Source organism: Cygnus olor, chromosome 22 (genome assembly GCF_009769625.2).
Source record: "Cygnus olor isolate bCygOlo1 chromosome 22, bCygOlo1.pri.v2, whole genome shotgun sequence".
Taxonomy (NCBI): domain Eukaryota; kingdom Metazoa; phylum Chordata; class Aves; order Anseriformes; family Anatidae; genus Cygnus; species Cygnus olor.
In genome coordinates, this window is record NC_049190.1 from 1,684,703 (window position 1) to 1,705,872 (window position 21,170).

Here is a 21,170-nt window from a genome sequence, read left to right on the forward strand (position 1 = left end):
GTGGAGTGTTTGGTTATGTTGCTGTATCTTTCTAGCTAAGACGAAGGAAGAGCCATCATCCCATGCATGCTTTGGAAGTCCTTAGTAGATCACAGTGGGATTGGCACAAGCTGTACTAAAATACTACTTACTAGGAGAAAATAATCAAATCCGTGAAGACTGCATGCTTTCCAGAAAGATAATCAAGCTTTGTGTGCTAATTACCTGAAGCTAACGGGTGTAAGCAAGCCCCATCTGAGTGCTTCCATGGAAGTGCTAAGTACTTTCCTAGCTACTCAGTGCCTTTAAAAAAGCAGGCCATGAGATTTGGTTACCCAGATTAAAGACTGCTTTTCTAAGAAGGAACTCTTTTAGCCTGTGAAAATCTTAAAGCAGCATTTTGTCACTAGGACTGGAGGTTATTGGCAGCCTTCATGGCAGAGAACAGGATCCAGAACCGCACCCCTTTCTTGGCTTATCCTTCAAGTCCTTCAAGCCATCTTTCCAATGACAGCCTCAGTGCTGAAAGTCTGAAGTGTGGAGGTGGTCAATAAATAGTTTGAACGTTCATGAAAAAAAGCTCCTGGCTCCTTTTTTTTATTTTCTATGAAAGGATTGGGTGGAATTATTCTGAAATTTCTTTTCTCTATGTTGCTTCAATTTAAATCCTTCTTACTAGTGATTTTTCTCCCTAGTTTTATTTTTAATAAAGATTCTTGTTTCAAAAATGAGATGTCAGAAAACCTGACACATTGCTGTACCATATGCTTAGTGTCTATTTCCAGCAGCAGGTGAGAATCTCAAGATTCAATTCCCACCTGTGCCAAGCCATTTTACACCAATCTGCTCTGTAGGAAAACACGGAATAAAAGCAATAAAATCTGTGGAAGACATGTATATATGTGCACTGCTGTGCAGTTTCAGCATTGTCCTTATAAAAAGGGAGTTCATATATCCATTTCCATCCCCCCACAATGAGTATCACAACAGGAAAGCATTGCCTAAAGCCAACAACACAAAGTCAACTATAAACTTGATCAGACTCAGCTATTAACTTCTATAAACTTGGTCAAACTCTCTAAAATAACTTGTCATCCTCCTTCTATAGCTCTGTTTACTTTTACTTTTTTAGTGTTTATACTTAGGAACTTCCATTAAAGAAAAAAATAAAATAAAATCTCCTGCAATCACCAGGTGCCAGGAGATGGTGGTTTAAGACATAGCACCTCATGTTGGAAAACTCAAGTCATAAATGCCAGACTTGATGAGTCTACAAATCTGTCCTTCTTGGAACAAATCTGGGTCTTGAAATCTTTGCATCATTCACCAGAGTCCTATTCCCTGATTTATTCATCAGTGAGTCCTTGCCTTGGAGCAGCGTAATGATATTTTCCTTCTGATGTCTAATTGCCAACTGGAGGGCTGTACAGCCAGTAATATCTTCCACATCCAGCAGAGCACCGGCCTTAATCAAGGTCTTGATAATGGCCATATTGCCCTTGAGGACAGCAAGGTGCAAGGGTGTCCAGCCCACTTTGTTCTTAGCATTGACATCTGCCCTGCACTCCAGCAGGTTGATGACGGTCAGAAAGGAGCCCCGCTGGACTGCAAAATGCAGGGGGGCCCACTCCGACTTCTCAGCGATGTTGGGGTCTGCCCCACATCTCAGCAGCTCGCAGACCACCGGCTCTTCGCTGTAGCGAGTGGCCAGGTGAAGCGGCGTCCAGTCCATGCTTCCTCTGGCGTTCAGCTTGGCGTGGCTGTCCTTCAGCAGGTGGATGATTTCGATGTGCCCTTTGAAAGAAGCCAGGTGCAGCGGGGTCCAGCCTTTGTCCGTCCTCAGCTCCACGTTGGCTCCATATTTGATGAGCTTCTCGCAGATGAGGTACTTCCCCCTGGCCACAGCCAGGTGCAGGGCACTGTAGTGGTTTTGATCCAGGCTGTTGACAGAGGCCCCGTTCTTCAGCAAGTAGTGGACGACCCTGAACTTCCCCCGCTCCACCGCGACATGAAGCGGCGTCCTGTGGTTCTTCTGCTTCTTCTCCAGGTCTGCTCCTTGGCTGGCAAGGAGTTTGACCAAGCTGACATGCCCAAAGCAAGCTGCCACATGGAGGGCCGTTTTCCCATCTACCTCCTGGGTGTTGGAGTCAGCCTGGCGCGACAGCAGCACTCGGGCCACGTTCTCAAAGTTGTTCTGTGATGCCAAGTGCAGGGGGGTCCACCCGTCGTGCTCCTGAGCATTTACCTGTGCCTGGTGGTCCAGCAGGAGGCGGACAATTCTGTCGTCCCCATTCTGAGCTGCGAAGTGAAGAGGCGTCCAGCCATCCTCATCGGGCATGTTGATGTCTGCATTGTGCTCTATCAGCACCGAGCAGATGTCCGGGGACCTCCTCTGAACAGCCATGATGAGCGGGGTGTAGCCGCAGACTGCCCGGCTGTTCACGTTGGCTTTACAGCTCAGGAGAAACTTCACCTTGTCCACGTCTCCCTGGATCACCATGACGTGAAGCAGCGTGAGGCCGTTGTCGTGGACTCTGCAGATCTCCTCGGACAGGATGTCCTCGGGACTTTCGGTCTCACCCTGAGAAGGCGGCACACGGACCTCCTCTTTACCCGTTTCTAAAGGTGGGGGAAACAAAACAGCAGGAAGGGAGTGAGACCAAGTGAAATGGCTTGGTGTACACAAATTGGGAAGGAGGGACGGCAGGTGAATCTTCATACTATGCGATGAAATAAAGAGCATCTTAGAGATAAGGATCATGAAGTTAGGCAAGACGGCTACAGGCAGTCTCTTACAAAGCAAAGAGGCCAACCTCTCCGTCATGGGAGCTCTGCTATTTCCTGTATGGTTCATTTTCCTTAACTTAAAATGAAAAGTCACCCACATGGAAAACTTCCTTGAGCCACATCCTTATCTCTGGAGAACAAGGAAATAAATAGGCTATTCTTGTGGTTTTCCCCCTCTTTATCTTTGAAATATGAATAAAAGTTCCCTACTCACCAGCACTTCTGGGGACTTGGGAGAAGATAAACTCTTCTTTGTCACTCTCATTTTCAGGAAGGGGAAAAGAAAAAGCCGTAAGAGAAAGTTGCCTATTTGCATTATATACTTTTTGCAGAGTTCTTCTTCGCTCTAGAATTTCATATTACCATTAAAGTAGTTTTTATCCAGTCCTGTGAAAGTCAGCAGAGCAAATCATGACACTAATAGGAATGCAGGAACTTGAAAACGATCTCTGGATATCAGTGAGGTTTTGCCCCTCTCACTCCTCTGCTCCCAAACATACCCGTACTCTACCTCCTTATTTCAGCACATGCCCATGGCAGCATCTCGTCTGCTCATTTCCCTTGTTGTGCAGAGAATCCAGACCCCCCACTCCTCCTCAATGTGCTGTGCTGGATGGTCTCGCTTCTTGCAGACTGCACAACTAGGCAACCCCCCAGAATAGCTCTAGTCCTCAACTACTAATTCTGTTGAAACATGATTTTTTTACTAGTCACAGAAACAAAGGGATTTAAAACTCTTTTTTTTTTTCTTTCTTTTTTTTTCCCCAGAGGTTATTTAAACTGGAATGTCCTCAGTTCCCTGAAGCTAGAAAATGATCAAGTGAGCTCATATGCCAGTGCCATGAGCAGAACCTGAGTGAATCTGTGTCTGCTTGAGCTTCTGTTAACGACCGAGGCCTCCGTGACAAACCCCCTTCCTCTCAGCAAGCAGAAAGAAGGGTCTTCCTCTTGGACTGTGTATCATTTAGCACACTGGCCAGCTTCCTAAATTTATTTATTTATTTTCCCATCCCCCTAAAAGAACCATGGACTTAACCCTATGCAAACAAACTGGGCAAAGGGTGCCCAGTGATGGGAGAGGAAACCTAGCCTCGGGAAGTGGTAAGACGAGGGAAAGGTGTCTGGGAAACTTCCCGAGGGCGCTGGGAGGCCTCCAAGGCTCACCTGCTGGCTCCCCGAGATGGCAGGCTTGTGGGACATCTTCCTGACAAGGCGCTCGTTCTCCGGATCTACGACGAGGCTTTGTATCAGGGACAGCAGCATGTCTGTTTCCACAGGGATATCTGCAAAGGGACCGTGAGCTGCACCGACTGCCCACACGCTCAGGGCCCAGTCGGCGCCCAGGGCTGTGGAAGTCTTCCACGCAGCCCCCGCATGGGGAGGGAGGAAAAAGGGAGAAAGGGAATGTGTTGACAGCAGATGGGCACCAAGCATTTCCACGGCAACAGGCAATTTATCTGGCAACGACTTACACACAAGCTTATCCCCCCTTTGTGAATCCATGCAGCTGACCTTTCCCTAATCTGTGCCACGTTTGGTTACTGCACCTGTAAAGCTTGGCCGCTGCTTAGGGTCCTGGTCCCAGCACCTCTTCATCAAGTCTACCATCTGCTGGCACTCCCCTGGCCAGTCGTCACTGGTGGGCTCCAGGCAGGGCCTCTTTCCTGCTGCAACCTTGACTATAATGGCCATCATGTTGGCTCCTGAAAAAGAGCCACAGCGGTGTGTGCTGGGCTTTTCTCCATGAAGGTGGGTGTAATAAACATTTCATAAGTGCAGAGCATGTAAGAAGTGCTCTCATATTTACCTGCATAAGGTTTCTTCTGCATAAGCACCTCCCAAATGACGATTCCGAAGCTGCAGGCAACGAGAGATCATGAGCAATCATTCCCATTGTGTTCTCATTGTGCATGGACATAAAATCCACTTATTGCTTTCATCTTCTTGAGAAATGGAAAAATTAGGAACGGCGTCCTTCAGGATGGAAGAACTAGGATTTCATCCCCCATGCCCCAAAAGGACAATATCTTCTGAATCACTGCATACATCTCTAACGTCTCAGCCGCAGGGCTGGTGCAGTGAATGAGTGACTTACAGCATTTCCCATGAAAGTCAGGCTCTAAGTCCCTTTGTAGTCCATTTTATCCCTATTTTGTCACAGAGTCCCTGGCTAGTGCAAGTTCATGTGCCCGTGCAAATCCTTTGCTTTTTGTCTTGGGTTGCTGTGCAATGCAGTAACCAAGGAGCTGACAAATTTCCATAATGTACCTTGTATATGTGGGTTGCACAGCAATTTGGCCAAAAGGAAAAAAGTAAAGTTAAATATCTTTTCTCCACCTGCTACTGACCAAAATGAAGTTGAATACCCAAGTAGCCAAGCAATGTTACAGTTGTCTTAAAAATCAAAATAAATCTTAGCAATGGCTGCTACGAAAGAGCAGACGCCGTCTGCTCTGTGCTCTAATCCTACTCCTTTCCCATAACAGCTCTCAGCAGCCTAGCAGGGTGCGAGGGAACCTAAGGCAGTCTGGGAACCTAATGCAGTCTGCAGCTCACATGGGACCTGGAGAGGAACAGCTGGTTATCCACACACCATCCCCTGCCCTCTGTTTCCACCTCTGAGGTCAGAGCAGCACACATCGCTCCCAGTGCTCCCAGCATGTCCCACACCAAGGACATTTGCAAGGCAGAGAGCCAGGGGGCAACAAAAGGAGGCGATGCCAGAGTCTCTCTTCCTCTGTGCAAGAGCCAGGTGACAACCCCGTCTCACCTCTGCACAGAAGGGCAGCCCTTACCTGTACACATCGTATTTGATTCCTGGGGGCTTGGTGTTCTGGAGGAACATTTCTGGGGGGATGTAGCTCAAAGTGCCTCTCAGAGCAGAGCTTTCAATGTATTGCATTCGGCTCGACTGCTCCATCCATTTGGAGAGCCCGAAGTCTGAGATCTGCAAGCAGAGACAATGAGAGCCCCCTCCCCAGCACTCGCACACCTTTCCCTATTTCAGCTGGGAGATACCTCCATCCTTTGCAATCAGGAGTATGAGGAGGCTCCTAGCAGCTGAAACACAACAGGACCCTGGTAAGACTGAAGCCAGTGCTTTCCTCTGAGTCCAGCAGATCAGCATTTGCCACAGAAATGGACCCCAAAGTTCCCACTTCTGGCACAGATTGCCTGTATGATCTGGAGTGTACCAGGCAATTTGTTTACCAGCTGCTTCTTACAAGACCCAGTGGTCTATTGTTCACTGAGTGTTCCTGAAGATCACACCTCATTAGGTTTCTGGACTGAAAACAATACATGCTACTACTAAGCAAAAATAACCTGTCCCTACAAGCATTAAGGTCATACCTTGACATGCATATTCCCGTCTAGGAGAATGTTCCCTGGCTTTAGATCTAAGTGAAGCAAAGGAGGTGTCATGCTGTGCAGGAAATTCATAGCCAAGCCCATCTCATGGATAACCCGGAATTTGAGCTGCCATGACATTTTGTGAGTGGGGAGAATCTTCTCCAAGGACCCTCTGGCCATATATTCCATCACTATGCCCAGAGGGCTGTTGCAGACCCCATAGATAGTGACAATGTGCTGGAATTTGATTTTCTCCATCTTGGTTGCCTCTTCCATTAGACAGTTCACACTGGTTCTGGAAAAATAAATAAATAAATAAATAAAATAAAATAAAATAAAATAATAAAATAAAATAATAAAATAAAATAAAATAAAATAAAATAAAATAAAATAAAATAAAATAAAAAGGAACCAAGAGATGTCATCAGTGTTGGTCCACAGGCAGAGTTACTGAGAGACCGTATAGTTTAGGGATATCCAGCCTTTCCAAGCAGCCCTGCAAATCCCAGAAAGATTCATTCCCATAAATCTAAAGCACGAGGTGTTAGGACTTTACAAAATGACCTGAGGATTTTGTGGGCAAATTCAACCACCAGCCTCCTAGAGGAATCCTCATCCACCTGCTCGTTTTCACACCTTGGTGCATTCCCCAAGTGCCGCTTCCCCGAGAGCACGACATGGGGAGCAGCAGGGTGCTCCCTGCCTTTTTCATGCCCCCTGTCCCCAGGACACGCACGCCGGCTCACGAACCTGCAGGGACCTGCCCATGGCTAACCTCTGCCTGCAGCTTTGGTCCCGGGGCAGTCTAGACATGTCTGCCCATTGTTGCCAGCTTTGCCAGACCTGTTCCACTAAACCTTTGCATTTCCCAACCTGTTGAACAAGCCGGGGTGCTCAGAGCACCCCTGGTGACAGCAGCCAGGCAGTAAAAGTGCCAAACCTGCACTCTTAAAGCACGCCTGGGAACGGCTCTGGGCTTGCAACTACATTATGCCAAGACACTAATGTGTCTAAACTTAGTTCAGCTAAGCAAATCCCTCTGCCAGACTTCCTCCAGCAGGCTCCCCCCAGTAAAACACAGCTCTGAAGGAGTTGTCTCGGGTATTTTGCTTCCCATGGAGGAAGAGAGGCTTACCCCGGGAAGGCAGCTGCTACCCGCAGCACGGAGCGCAGCCCCCTTGGTGCTCGTCCCTCCCAAAGAAAGAAGCGACACGAGTGGCCTCTGGTCCCCTTCCTGGGACAGGACCAGGGCTGGGCACAGCAGGAAGGAGGATGCTGGAGCCCCAAGAAATGAGGCTTGTCAGGGAGAAGAGCAACAGCCCCGAAGCAATTCTATAAGAATCAAAGTGCTTTAACTGTCTGGGAAACCTGTGACTGCATCTGTGGTTCTATTTTCTTTCTATGTGTTCCCTGGGATTTTTTTTTCTTTTTTCTCCCTAAAAACTGTCATCCCCAGCAGATCTGCAGACCAAAAGCCTTTGCAGCTGACAAGGGTTGAAGCAAGAGCACCTTTCAGACACCCTCTGTCCTCCCAGGTGATGCACAGGTTCAGCTGCACTCACCGAGCTCCTGCCCTCCTTGCATGTGCGTGGCCACTGGGATGTCTCGGATCACCCCACTAATCCACTGAACAAAATCCCACAGATTCGCATGGCTGTGGGACTGATGCTGGTCCTTCCAGCCCTCCTGGAAAGGAAGAATTTGGGGCAGAGCCATAGTATAGGACAGGATGCTCTTGCCTCGTAATCCGGAGCTCGTGGGGGTGACATAAGCATGTTGCTAGCCAGAGCAGTCCCAAGGCTGCTTGCCATATGTAAGGGGAAGGAAGGCCTTTGAAAAACATACATTAGAGTGCTAAGTTGTTTTAAGGGCAAAATAGAATAACCTCAGTCCCTAGGAGACCCGTACAGTAACTCATAAAGGCACATGCACTGCCAGATATTTTTCCTAAACTCAGATTTTCAGATTATTTTTTTTTTTTCAAATCCGGGTGACTGCAGAAATATTTTTTAAATCAGCTAACACTTCTGCTTGCATTCAACAATTCTTCTGGAACATCTACTAGGAGTTGAGATAATCCACAAGATCAAACCCATTAGAATGGTACACACAGAATTAAAACTGATTGACTTGACACATTTTTTTCCCCAGAAGAAAAGTGCAAATGTAACATCTAAAAAGTGTAACATCTAAAAAATGTAACATCTAAAAGTGCAAATGTAACATCTAAAGAGCGCAAGCATCGCAAACTAAAGGGGACAATCATACAATCTATGATCCCATGAATCACTGCCCAAATGAAACCACCTCACTGTTGCCAGCAACATTACAAGAAAAGTCCTATCGCTATGTGATTTTTAACCAGACAGGATCCTTTCAGCTTGAACACAATAAAATTTTAGATAAACAACTTCTTTGTCTCAGCAAGCGCAGCAAAAACAGCTGGAAATTCTCTGTCCTTGGGCTTTAAATCTGGCAACTTTACTAATTTAGTTTAAAGTCTACTCCTAACTCCCACATTTCAATGCTGGCTGTCAGAAATAAGCGCTCCTTTCCCCTTGCACGTGCACATACGCGTATAGGAAAGAGAGTCAGACCTCCAGGTCGCTGGTGCTTGCTGAGTACCCAAAACCTCTGGGGTCCCCCTGTGGACACCTCGGCCAGTTTTAGCACCACGTCACTGCAGACGGCTGTCCTTGGTGGAAGAGAGCTGCCAGTTACCTCTCCGTGCTGGAGTCCTGCAGCAGGTACGGCGAGCATTTCACCGCATAGACCGTCCTCCACCTCCTGTGCTTGACTTGGTACACGCACCCAAAGCCTCCGCTGGCCACCTTAACCCAGTCCTCTTCGAAATCCTCCTTGCTGAAGACGGTTAAGCTGCCCAGTTGCGGGTCTGCCTCCGCAGTCATGACAGACAAGGCAGCCTGGCTGGCTGCCTCCCGCTCGGGCGCTCTCGGGGAAGAACCAAGGAGCTCCTCTGCTCCCGATTTGCATGGGGAGGTGGGGAGTTACCCGAAATGAGCCATGTTACTCACTGCCAAGAGGTGGATCCCGAGCATCACCCTCGCCCCGTGCGAGGAGCCGCACTGCTGCAGTGTCTGGAGCCTCGCTGGGCACAAATCCCCATCCGCCCGCCTGTCCCACATCAAGCAGGGCTTACACTAAGCCAAGGACTTTTCGGCTTCTCTCTGTGTCCTGCGAGCGGGCAGGCTGGGGGAGCAGCAGGAGCTGGGGGAGGGGGGGTGGGGGGGGTGGGGTGACAGACCCAGGACAGCTGACCCAAAGTGGCCAAAGGGGTATTCCATACCATAGGACGTCATGCTGAACAATTATATTGGGGGGGCTGGCCGGGGTGGGGGGACCGGTTGCTCAGGGATAGGCTGGGCATCGGTCGGTGGGTGTTGAGCAGTTGCGTTGTGCATCGCTTGTTTTGTACACATTGTTATTAGTAGTACTCTTATCATTGTTGTTATTATTTTCCTTTATTTTCTGTCCTAGTGGACTGTCTTTATCTCAACCCACAGGCTTCATTTTTCTGATTCTCTCCCCCATCCCGGAGAGGGGGGGGTAAGGGGGAGGCTGTGTGGTGCTGAGGTCAAACCAGCTCCCCCCCCCCCCAGACAACTCTGACCCCCTCCACCATAACCATGTTACCATAGGGTGCCTGCTGAGCACCACCCCGACAGTTCCCCGCCTGCCCCAGAGGCAGCCGCTGCCCCCCGGGCCCTGGTCCCACCACGGAAGCCCCACCCTGTGTCCCCCCCACTCTGCTCCTGGCCGTGCTTGGGCACCGTGCCCAGCTCCTGAGCCACGACCAGCCTCTCTCCGTGTTCCTGAGAAGCTGCCGTGCTTCAGACGGGGCCGTGTTTTGGGTGCACGTCGGTGCAAAAAGCAGCATGGCTTTCTGTGTCGCTCCTCCGCTCCCTGCTGCTGGTGCAGAGCCTGTTGTTGTAGGGAGGAGGGCAGTCCTTCGGCTAAACTGCAGGGCTGGGGCGCAGGAGAGCCAAACTCTTTGAGCTATGAGGTACACAGGCTTTTAGTTTGCTTTATGCCTTGAAAGCTGTAAAGAGTGTTTAATGACACTTGTCTGGGGCATAAATGGCATTAACAACTTAGCACAGGGACTGTGTAGGTTAAGTAAGTCACTGTCGAATACAATGTGGTGCTGATTTCCTTAGCACTACTGCTGTGCAAATAATAATTAGTGTTTCTGCAGGGTAATTGTCATCGGGTTTTGATCTAGAATTTGTAGCTACATAGCAGATCTGCAGAGATTCTTGTAGGGAAATGGACCCAGGTAGAAGTGTGAGCTGCTCCTCTGCTGCATTTGGCACAGGTGCTCTGGCAAGGGCCCCTTTGCTGCCTGCATCCTGGCCCCAGGGGTAAAGAACCTTAGGAGTTAGAAGGTGAATGGGGTGTTTTTTATGTGCTCTGAAGTGCAGACTTATGGACAAAGCTTTTGCGTGCTGAACTTTTTCCCATTATGTAGATTTTACTAACAGGCAGATACTGGAAACTTGCTTCCGCCAAAAGCAAGAGAACACCAGCATGAGCACAGGCGAAGAGAAAGGGGACCCAGCTCCTGAGACGTGAGAAAAGCCAATGAGATGAGCTGCTGAGCTGGATCTCTGAAGCTCTTGGTTCCTGTCCCTGTTCCCAACCAGTAACCTTGAGTTTTTTTATTTTCTCAACAATCTGGTCTCCCTGATGGCATGGCTCTAGTCTAGTGCTTTATTTTAGGTAGATCTACTGCACCCTGACAACTTTTCCATTTCTGTGAACAGACTGTGTGCTGGTGCTTGCACATATGGCATTTTAAGCTCTGCTCTCCCTTTTAGCTGAGCTGCTCCTACAGCCCTCTCCATGCTGCAGCTTGTGGATCTCCTTCACGCTTAAAGCAGAGGCTGGAGAGCTTGCTCCCTGGGTCAGCAGAAGCTCTACAAAAGCAATACAGTGTGCAATGCAAAATCAATCTCTCTTCTGATCGTTGTAGCTGTGGTGTGGGATCTGCAGAAGTCAGCCGCTCCTAGTTCACAGGCCACAGATTTCTCCAAACTGTGGACAACCTAGGCTTTTGGTTTTCCGTCTGTGATGCAGCCAAAGGCTGATGAAAGCACTGCCCAAAACTGCAAAGCCAGTCAGGGACCCCAGCAGAACAGGCACCAGCATGGCAGAATCAGGACCTGGAATTAAAGTAATCGAGCTGTGAACAGCGTTAAGGAGGTAAGGAAGAAGAAAGGGGAGGCTAAAACCCCATCCATCTTTACAGCACACCAAGCAGGTAGGACTGCTTCTTCCATAGAGTAGTCTGGATGGGTAGTTCCCTTTCTTTGGGAAGACCTAAACACTTTACCTTCAGATCTCACAGTAAATACTCTTTGCATAAGAATGTCAGACACAAAAGTTAAGTGACTCTCAGAGATGGTGCCAGTGATTTAAGTAGTCTGTCATGCTCATGACATGCCGGAATGAATCTCTCTCCTTTTTAACTGCTGGACAACAGCTGATTAACATAAACCAGCTGCTGTATTTCACCTGCGGACAGAAAGAAAAATGAAAACGCTCCCAATTGGTGACCAGCCTTATTCTGCTATCATTTTTCTTACAGCAGGCAAAGTCACACTGAGCAGAGACTTCTGCAGGAGAGAGACAGAGAGAGATGCAAATCAGGGACCCACCTTCCACAGGTTTATAGAGAAACCTGTCCTTGGTTCGCAGAACTGGACCAAACGAGATCAGGTTGTGCAGCTGCCCAGGGCTGTTCCTGTCACCTGGCTGGGGAAACGGCTCCACACTGTCAAAGCAGCCCTGGGGAAGATACGTGGAAGGCTCTGAACGTGTCCCAAACACGGCGGTGCCTGGGCAGAACCCCGCACCAGCGGCTCTGCTCTGTCCCCATAGCTGGAGCCGTCCCCTGGGCTCGGGCTCCGTCCAGTTCTGCTGCTGCTCCAAGGATGATTTGCCCAACACTTGGACCTGCCCCTGTGTCAATTCCATAGTTCCTTTCCCTAGCGATTAACTTGCTTGTTATTATGCTTCTTCGGTGGACTACACGAGGCAAAGGTAAATCATTTGTGGTCAGAAAGTGAAAATAAAGCACGGTGAGCTCAGTTGGCTTAACCAGGTGTAGAAATTCACCTGGGGCTTTAGGAGACGCACAGTGTGCAGGAGATTAAAAGGAGGGCAGGAGGCAGAAAGTGGAGCTCTGTAGCCTACCATCAAGGCTCTTTACATCGACCGCACTTGCTGGAAGCACCAAATCTTTTCAAAAGATCCTGAGACCAGCGAGGGCGGACCCTTCCCACTTACCTGTTCGCAGCCCAGTTTGCCGTGCAGACAGACATTGAGCTCGCAGTGCAAATAGGCCACCGAGTGATTCAGCATCTGGAACGGCTGGATGGTGAAGCTAGCAGCTCTGGGCTCGCTGCTCTGCAGTAACTGGATGTGTCTGCATTCAGACAGCAGCCTGGCAAGGACAAATGGAAGCAGCTTCAACTTCCAGCACCCCCTGAGTAAGGGAGGGAGGAGGGAGATGTGCTGGCACTGCTCTGCACAAGCTCTAGGCCAGGTGTCTGTAGCTGCAGGCAGAGTCAAACAAATCCAGCAGCCTCAGCACCCCAGCCTGGACGTGTACCTGCTGTGGAGGCCAGCACCCTCGAATAGCAGAACTGTTTCTTGGAGGGTTATCATGCTAAACCATAACAAAGGCTGCTGTGATGTGATGACCCTTCTCTGATCCAGACACCTTCAGAGGCAGTGCAGAGGTGACCTCCCCTTATATCCAGTACAGGTAAATCTGAAAGCCCTTTTTACTGATGGCAATAACATGCAGCACTGCCAAGACACATTTCATGGCCCGGTGGCTTTATAAACATCAACCCATGAATCCTCCAACACCCCTGTGCTCAACCCAGACAGGTTAGGCAGCAATAGCCGTGAACTTCACATGGAAGTGGGACGGCTCACTGCATAAAATAACGGGTGAAGGGAGGAGAGCCCCACGTCTCACGGAGCCCTTGGTGCTGACAGCGAGGGGAGCAGAGCGCTCCTGGACTCGTTCTCACCGCTTTCGTTTTGCTCAGCACCAAAGAGGCCGGGCTGCAGCCCTGGGACAAGAGTGAGGGGTGTCCCCAGGCCAAGCCCATGCCGTACCTGGGGAGCAGGCAGCACACGGCGCCGGGGCCCCCCGGGCTGCTGGACGGCGTCACGCAGCAGGAGCGGACCCGCAGCACGGGCTGGCTGCTGCTGCTCCGCACAGCCAGGGAAGCCAGGAAGGCGTCCTGGGGAGGTGCTGAGCCCTGCAGCTCCGGACTCGCTTCTGCCGCAGGGCGCAGGCTCATCTGCACGGTGTAGTTGCCAGAGCCACAGGCCTCGTCGCTGACAACTGCGATCCTGGAGGGAAAAAAGGAAAGAAGCTGAAGCCCAGCCCAGCTCTGCATTAGGATCACCTCCCTAGGTGAAACCAAGCAGATCGGTGAGCTCAGTTTGCAAATGAGCTGAATCAGGTGAACGGCAAGTGGACCCCGGCATGGCAGAGCCTCCCATGGTCAGAAGAGCCTCCTGCGGCTGCACAGGCACCTTGTCTGAGCGAGGGAAACGTGGGAGCGTGGCGCTGTGTGGGGATATCTGCCTCTTTGCTAGCACATTGATCATACTAGCAGATGCTTCCACTTGCAAATCTGCACGTAGAACTGTTTTGGGAGGAGAGGCAGAGAGTCAAAGGCTACTGTGAAAAAGAAAGCGAGGTCCAAAGGACAGCATTAATATCTGAAACATGAAAAGATTTTTTCCTCTAAGATGTGAGGTCATTGCAGAATGAACTAAACGTTTTGGAAACAACAATACATCATACCCGTGATGCTGAGCTCATGGAGCCATTTGGATATTAACCCCCCACACCCCGTAAATCACACAGCCTAAACACCAACTCGCTGTGACAATTACCCGCTGAGAACGGCACCGTCCTGCTGCAAAACCCTCCTCTGCCGGGATTCACTCAGCAGTGCCCTGGGCTCCGAACCCGGTGGCATTAGAGCAGATTCTGAGCCTGCGGGGTCTCCGTGGGTCACCCCGTGTGGTGCGGCCTCCTCCTCGGCCTCTGTGCCCGGGAGCAGCCCCTCGGTGGGTGCGGTGGCCGTAGCACCCTGCCAAGGATCGCTGGCTGCTGTGCGTGCTGCCACGGCCCCCGCAGGACGCGAGGGGCTCCCCGGGGTTGGAGGCAGCGGGCTCAGGTCTCTGGTTAGGAGCATCTCAGCACCATCGGCAGCTGCTTTATTTAAGGCAGCTGGCTGATTGGTAACCTTACTCGCAGGTACAGAAAGTGATTTTGCTGTAGATGGCCCCGTGGCCTGCCCAGCAGCGTGCTGGCTGGAGTGGCCAGCCTCCTGCTCCGTGCTGGCTCCCAGGGGCACCTTCTCCTCCCGTGCCCGAGGTGCCGAGGACGTGGCTGCCCGACCAGGCACCTGGCTGGCGGTGGCTGTGTCCCCTTTCAGAAACACGCCCTCGCTCTTCGCCCCCGATGCAGGGACCTTAGCTGAGCTGCTCATTACGGCAATTGTAGGAAACACCACGTTCGGGTCAGATTGCAGAGCTGATGTTGGCAGGAAAAAGACTTTCTTTTGGCTAACTGAAGTGGCGATATAATCATTCTTAGCCGCAGAGAGAGAAGTCACCGCTAATGGAGATGGCGAGGTGGTCTGTGTCAATTTAGGCTCGCTCTCGAGAGCAATCACAGGCTCTGCAGCCACAGACGGCTGTGCCGGAGCCACACCAGCCTGGCTGCCGAGAGCTGCTGCGGGGGGCTGCTCTGTCTTTGTGCTAAACACGGCTGGCAGAGACGTGCTGGTTCCCAAGAATCCACCAGCTCCCAATTTTCTCGGGCTTGCGCTGCCTTCAGTTGGTTTCCCATTTTCTCCCACGTTGGCCGGTGAGAACAATGCAGAAGGTGCTCGACTGCTTTGGTCACGTTTCACAGCCAATGGCAGGAGAACGTGGGCAGACACCGGTGAGGGCAGGCTCGCGGGGGACCTGCCGTACATCCTCGGGGGGGTGCTGGTCGCCAGCAATTTCCCAGAAGCTGCTGTTTTGAGCTTTGTTGCAAATAGGGTAGGCGCTGGTACTGGTGTTGGGGTCTCCATCCTGACAACAGGCTTGGGCACAATGGTAATAAATTCCAAGTGCTTGGTGAGATCAGGCTTTATAGAGGTGGGGGGGACGGGTGCTGCTTTAGCACGCAGAGTGACTCCAAAAGAGGCAGTGCTGCCCGCTGCTGAGCCTCTGCCATCATTGCCAGCTGGAAATACTGAGAAAGCCGACACAGTGCTGGGTACAAATGGAACTTGTGACAGCAGCCTTCGGAGCGACTCGGTTCTTAGCTGACTTTGCGACGTGGCCTGCAAAGGCACAACGTTTGGGGACATCTTTAATGGGTATTTTACAGTTCTAGCTGAGCTCAAACAATCTGTGCACGGTGCACGGGCAGAAGAAGACGGGCTCACTGAGCCCTGGCCATGGGTGGTGGTTTGCAGCGTCAGTCCCGTACCGTGCTGCACCTGATCCACAGCCCCTGCGACAGTAAACGGAGGCTGGGCCGGCATCGGAAGACCAGTGAGCCCCACTGCTGACAGCAAAGGGGTTACAGAAAAAGAAAGCGGCTTTTCAGCTTTGAAAAATCCTGTGGGGGCTGTAGGGGGGCTGTGCTGCGCCGGCACCAGTACTGGTGACCCCGGGGAGGCAGGAGGCTCGGTTGCCATCCCACCAGGGGAAGGCACCTCAGCCCCTGGGGAAGGAGCAGCAGCTGCCTGCAGCCCCTCGGGCAGCCCCTGTAGGTGAGGAGCCTGCGCTGCTGTGCTCGTCCTCAGCTGTGGGTCCAGCAAGCGAGCTGCTGCTGGGGCAGCGGCTTGAAAAGAACTAGGGATGGCCACGTAACTCGCAGTAGTCAGCACTGGCTGAGAAGTTACTTTTGCTTTCTCCGCTCGCTGGTCAGAAGCAGTGGAGAGAGTAGTTTGAGGTCTCAGAGACTCACTAGCGGGATACGAGGAGCTAGTTTTCTCTGGGACATCATGGCTGTGTTCATGGGTAACCACGGTCAGACCTTGCTTGTTTGTGAATGAGAGGGCGCTTTTGTGGTCATCTTCACCCTGAGGAGAGGGCACCATCTGTAAGTCTGCTCTGTCCGTGGCAAAAAGGATAAATACAGGCTTAACCAGAATTAAGCTAGAAGGACTCCCATTTCGCAAGTTTGCAAGATCTGCTAATGAAGAGTTTGATGCTGCCAGGATTTGCTGAACAGAAACCAGAGTCCCAACACTGATATTAGGGAAACTTGCAGGCAAAGGGGACTCTTGCATGGGAAGCAGGCATATCATGCCGTCGGTATTCCTAAGCAAAAAGGACAAATACAGGGATGACGGGAGCATTTTAGGGTGATTGGTTCTGAGAGCACTGAGGTTTTTGGTAGCTGCATCATGCGATGCACCAAACTGCTGCAGCAGTGCTTGGGCCACATGTGCTGGAATCTCAGAAACAACAGGTACCGCTGGCTCAGGATGTGCTGTTGTTGTGCTGGACTGGCTTTCCTGTGCATGGGGTGGGTGCAGTCTGGCAACAAAAGCTTCCAGGCTGCCAGCGTGCTGGATGGGGGAGGCTGAAGGGGCAGAGCTGTGAAGAGAAGCTTTCTGGTTCTCATCATGCAGTCCAGAGGGGCTGGAGACCACACTGGCTTGTGGAGTCAGGGGAGGAGAACCAGCCTTATCTACCTGATGTGGAAGACTTTTCTGTCCCTTGGAATCTTCCACTGTGCTCATCTGCGGCATCATAGCGAATGCTTCCCGAGGTCCGGGATGGGCCAAAATGCCTCGAACCTGAGACCCAGAACCAGCAGCAGCAGATGAAGTCAGCACATGGAGTCCTCTCGCAGCAGAGGTGGGGACACCCATCGGCTGCAATCCAGCATAGGAAGGAACAGATGTAGCTAGTGGCTGAAGTGCTGCGTGAACAGCAGCAGAAGTGGTTACAGGTAGAAAGGCTGCCTTCTCAAAGGTAGATGCACCTGGAAGGAGTGGAGATGTTGCTCCTTTTAGCTCTCTAGTAGTTTGGGAGAGGTTTAACGTGAAGGTTTGTGACTGGCCTGATGAAGATGAATTAGAAGAAGCCTGCAGGCTCTCAGAGGATCTGGATTTTTCAGGCTTACTTGTCATCATCAGGTGATCGGCATCTCTTTGTAAAACTAGGACTGTGCTTTCCTGAGCGCTCCTGTTGGTGTCATGTGAAGCATGGTGTTTAGTACAGTTGAGAGTCTGGGACAAGAGGAGAGGCTGTGGTTTATCGGCTGCATTAATGGGCCCTTGAAATGGAGGTGGAATCAATTCGTCATGACCTAGAGCTTCAGGATGCATCGGTAATGAAGACGACTGTGCATTGCCTTGCAGGAGCTGCTGAAGAGCGGGCAATAGGGTTGTGTGTCTAGAGCCATTTATTACAGCTGTTACTGAGTTTCTGCCTTCACTGCCTGCTGGTTCTTGGTTCAGAGATAAAAGAGGGGAAAGCTGAACAGCAGTTGTCTGTGTCACTCTGAAATAGGCTGCATCAAGGCCCACCGAAGCTGGCTTTTGTGGGAATGCAGAAGTAGTAAATTGAGCATCCACACTCCGAGTCCTCTTCACGTATGCAGGTGTCACAGCAGCTCTGCTGTCAGGCTGGACTTGGGGACTTGCGTCCCTTGGCCTTTTGGTAGTGGGAGGTGCTAATGGTGGTAACCGGCCCACCCCTGCGCTTACAAGAGCTATCTTAACGCTGGTGGGAAACGGAGATGGTGCTGTTTCTTTTCTTGGAGGATGGAAATTTACCGTCGAAGTCAGAAGAGAAATTTTAGGACTTGGCACCTCTGTCTGCTTGATAACAGGAATAGGAGAGACAGCTGCAACCCCCCGAGAGTCTTGGTGCACCCCCCCAGTGGGAGTGGGCTGGGGCAGCCCGGCACTGGAGCTGGTCGGGCTGACAGCAGCCTCAGGGACAGTTTGTGCTTTGCCTGGCACCGACCGCTCTGACTGTTCGGGATGGGTGGTGGCCTGTGAGCCTCGTGCAGAGGTGGGGACACTTACATTACTCAGGAGATCGTTAGGAAATGCGTCTCCATCCTGGGGTTTTAAAGCAGACAGTTGATCAGGCCCCTCCAAGTTTCTAACCACTTCCTTAGGCAGTGTGGCTGTCTGTGTGTGGACAGGAATGAAGTCAGCTGTCATTTCACTGGTAGGATCAACCCCTGCAGTCTGGAAGTGGAACGTCACCTCCTCCGAGTCACCTCTTGTGACAGGGAGCTCCTTGCTGGGCACCGGGCTGCTGTCGGCTCTCAGCTGGGCTCCTCTGGGAGAGCCCAGGCCTGGTGCTCCACTGACTTGAGGCTCGTCTCTGGAGGCACCTGATGAACAGAAAGCAAGCTTTTGTCTATTTCCTTGTAGGTGAGCTTTTCACAGTTTGCAGCAGGCTGAGAGGGAAGCAGAAAGTTTCAGGAGGAGGACGGGCAGCTCCAGCACTGCTGTTCTTACAGGCATTACAGAGAACGAAGCCCCCAGGTTGCCCAAGAACAGGCTGGTAGCTCTTCAATAGCACCACAAAAATCGATGTATATGTGACTGAGCTCACCCACCTGGCCCCCCTGTACCCCAGTCCTGTGATGAGTTTCCCCATCCATAGTGGGTGACCAGGCTGTACAAAGCTGTTTTGTTTTGAAAAAGTGACACAGGGCTTAGTAAGTTTGCTACCTTTAGCTTTTCACATCCAAAGCAGACACTGTGTCATTTTAGAGGCAGACCTAAGGTTTTAAATGCTATTGTTTTGTCCGCACATTTTATTTTTTTCTCCTCACATTCAGAAGGTTGACATTTGCAAGGATGCTTTCAAAGCCATGGACTAAAATATTAATGTACTTTCCTCCCCCAAAACTTTAAGCATTTTTCCTTAGGCACCTGCCAGCAACTGCATGCATCTAAAAACTAAGATGTGATTATGCATTTAAGTGCTATGCATTTAAATTGTGTTTTTGACAAAGGCAAAGCAGAGGCTGGGCAGCTTCATTTCAGATAAAAGCCCTGGGGTTGGTGCCCAAGTGCAATGCCTTGAGAGGAGATGATGACTTGCCCATGGTCACCTGCAGAACCAGTACTACTCCGGTAATAATGAGCAGGGGAAGCTGATAAAAGGGAACCCAGGGCGCTGATATATTGCTAAAAAACAAATGGAAGTTAATGGATGATAGAGACGGGGATATTAAGCTTACAAAATATTTTGAATTGTGATTCTGCATAAACAGACAGAATTCCTGTTGTTTAGCCCCAGCTCGGCAAAGCAACACAAGTGATCTGCCTAAAGATATGCATGCACTCAAATGCTTTACTGAATCAAGGTCTCAGATTAAGAAAGTGTTATAAATATACATAAATACACCTCGCAATGGGACAAGTTAATTTAAAGACAAGACAAATAGAATTACAAATTTGGTGGAAAATTCCTTGAACGCCCACTCCTAAGTTTATCTTTACTGAAGAAACTACCCTGCCTGAAGACACAAAGCTGCTTTCAAGAGCCAAGTTTAATTTATGCACCCTTGCAGGGTATGCTCAAAGGCTCACAATAAGAGGTAGAAAGTAAAGACTGACTGGTGCCCTGCTATGAGTGACAGTAGCCCTAGGAAGTTGCTCGAGGCACGACAGCATTACAAACTCACCACTGCTTTCAAACTGTCAGAAATGTTTGGCCAGCCAGCTGTACCCAAAGAAAATGCAGAACAGTGCACTGCTGTACGGTGAACAGGCAAGACCATGCTTAATGTAATGAAAAATGATGCCTGGAAATATATTTTTTAACCTGGGCTGCAGCAGACATGAGTTTGGCCCCCAGTTCTGCTATTGACCGGCTCTACGAGAAGTGGCTGTTTGGCTCTGCTTTCCCCCACACCCTTCAGGGAAGGGACCCTCTCCCAGTTCAGATTCATATCACAGCTGTGCCCTGATCCCAACACTCCCACAGCAGAAACCATTGAAACCAAATCTTGAGCCTTACAGCACAGCTGCACAAATGAACAAGTTGCTCCTTCATCTCCTTGCTGTCTCACACCTGAGACTGATGGCACAGTACCTAACATAGGTTTTCTGCTCACTGACACTATAGGAGAAGGCGGCAGAAAGACAGCACATGAGATTAGGACAGGGCACATCACTCACCAGATAAATCCAGTAGTTCAGATGCAATCAGGATAAAGATGGGAAACTTTTCCTGCATTTTGTGAAGCAGCTCCTGAGTCACCCCAACAACAGTCTATCCAGATCGGGAGCAGCTTGCTAAGGACTCACTGCTGCCCTGTAGCAGTGAGCATTTGCTGGGATTGTTCTGGAAGAGTTTTGTTCTGGGCAGAGTATTGGGTTACTTTATAAGAGCTTAGGCCAGGCAGCAACCAATAACCTGTTCCAAAAAAAAAAATAAAAAATTAAAAGCCTTCACCAATTGGAATCAAATGATTTTTAACAAGAACTTGTGTTCATGTGAATGGCAAAAATAGAAAATGTGAACGTGAGAGGTTGCCTGTGCAAAGCAGCACTTTGTTTCTGAATTAAAGGTTAAAATGGTGCCTGGTCCAACAAGGGTCTGAAGTTTCTGACGGTTTGTGCTGAGGCAGACATACACAGGGATCGGCCTGGATGCCCGATGGAGGCACCTCACTAAAAACCAAACCATTCTGACCGCTTTTTGCCTCCGTGAGCCCAAGGGGCACAGATTCTCTCCCCACGACCTGTCGGGTAGTACTAGGCCACAAAGGAAAGTGGCTGTGGTGCTGCCACCACCACCCCGCTGTGCCCAGCCTGGGTTTCTTCCCCAGGACACAGGATGAACCAGGAGAGGTAGGGCACAGCATGGGCCTGACCCCTCCGGCTCATTCTGTGACGCCGGAGTAAGGACCATGGGGAAAGAGCAAGCATGACAAACAGGCTTAACAAGTACAGCTTAAACTTTCATAATAACAGAAAAGGCCAGAGGCTTGTTAAGCAGAGTCACAGTTA

General features: G+C 50.4%; 2 protein-coding genes across 2 annotated transcripts; both read right to left on the reverse strand.

Annotated features, from left to right (window-relative positions):
- Positions 1 to 215: 215 nt before the first annotated feature.
- Positions 216 to 9,266, reverse strand: ANKK1 (ankyrin repeat and kinase domain containing 1). The gene is made up of 8 exons (XM_040534591.1): positions 8,839 to 9,266; positions 6,118 to 6,412; positions 5,562 to 5,713; positions 4,574 to 4,623; positions 4,314 to 4,469; positions 3,931 to 4,049; positions 2,981 to 3,026; positions 216 to 2,598 (listed from the first exon to the last, which is right to left on the reverse strand). Exons 1-8 carry the CDS (start codon positions 9,024 to 9,026, stop codon positions 1,250 to 1,252), a joined length of 2,355 nt encoding a protein of 784 aa, XP_040390525.1. The 5' UTR covers positions 9,027 to 9,266; the 3' UTR covers positions 216 to 1,249.
- A 192-nt stretch (positions 9,267 to 9,458) lies between these two features.
- LOC121058708 (nascent polypeptide-associated complex subunit alpha, muscle-specific form-like) lies at positions 9,459 to 20,571 on the reverse strand. The gene is made up of 6 exons (XM_040534589.1): positions 20,337 to 20,571; positions 14,062 to 18,535; positions 13,270 to 13,509; positions 12,427 to 12,583; positions 11,796 to 11,925; positions 9,459 to 11,300 (listed from the first exon to the last, which is right to left on the reverse strand). The coding sequence occupies exons 1-6, from the start codon at positions 20,392 to 20,394 to the stop codon at positions 11,149 to 11,151; spliced, it is 5,211 nt and encodes a 1,736-aa protein (XP_040390523.1). The 5' UTR covers positions 20,395 to 20,571; the 3' UTR covers positions 9,459 to 11,148.
- Between the last annotated feature and the right edge of the window lie 599 nt (positions 20,572 to 21,170).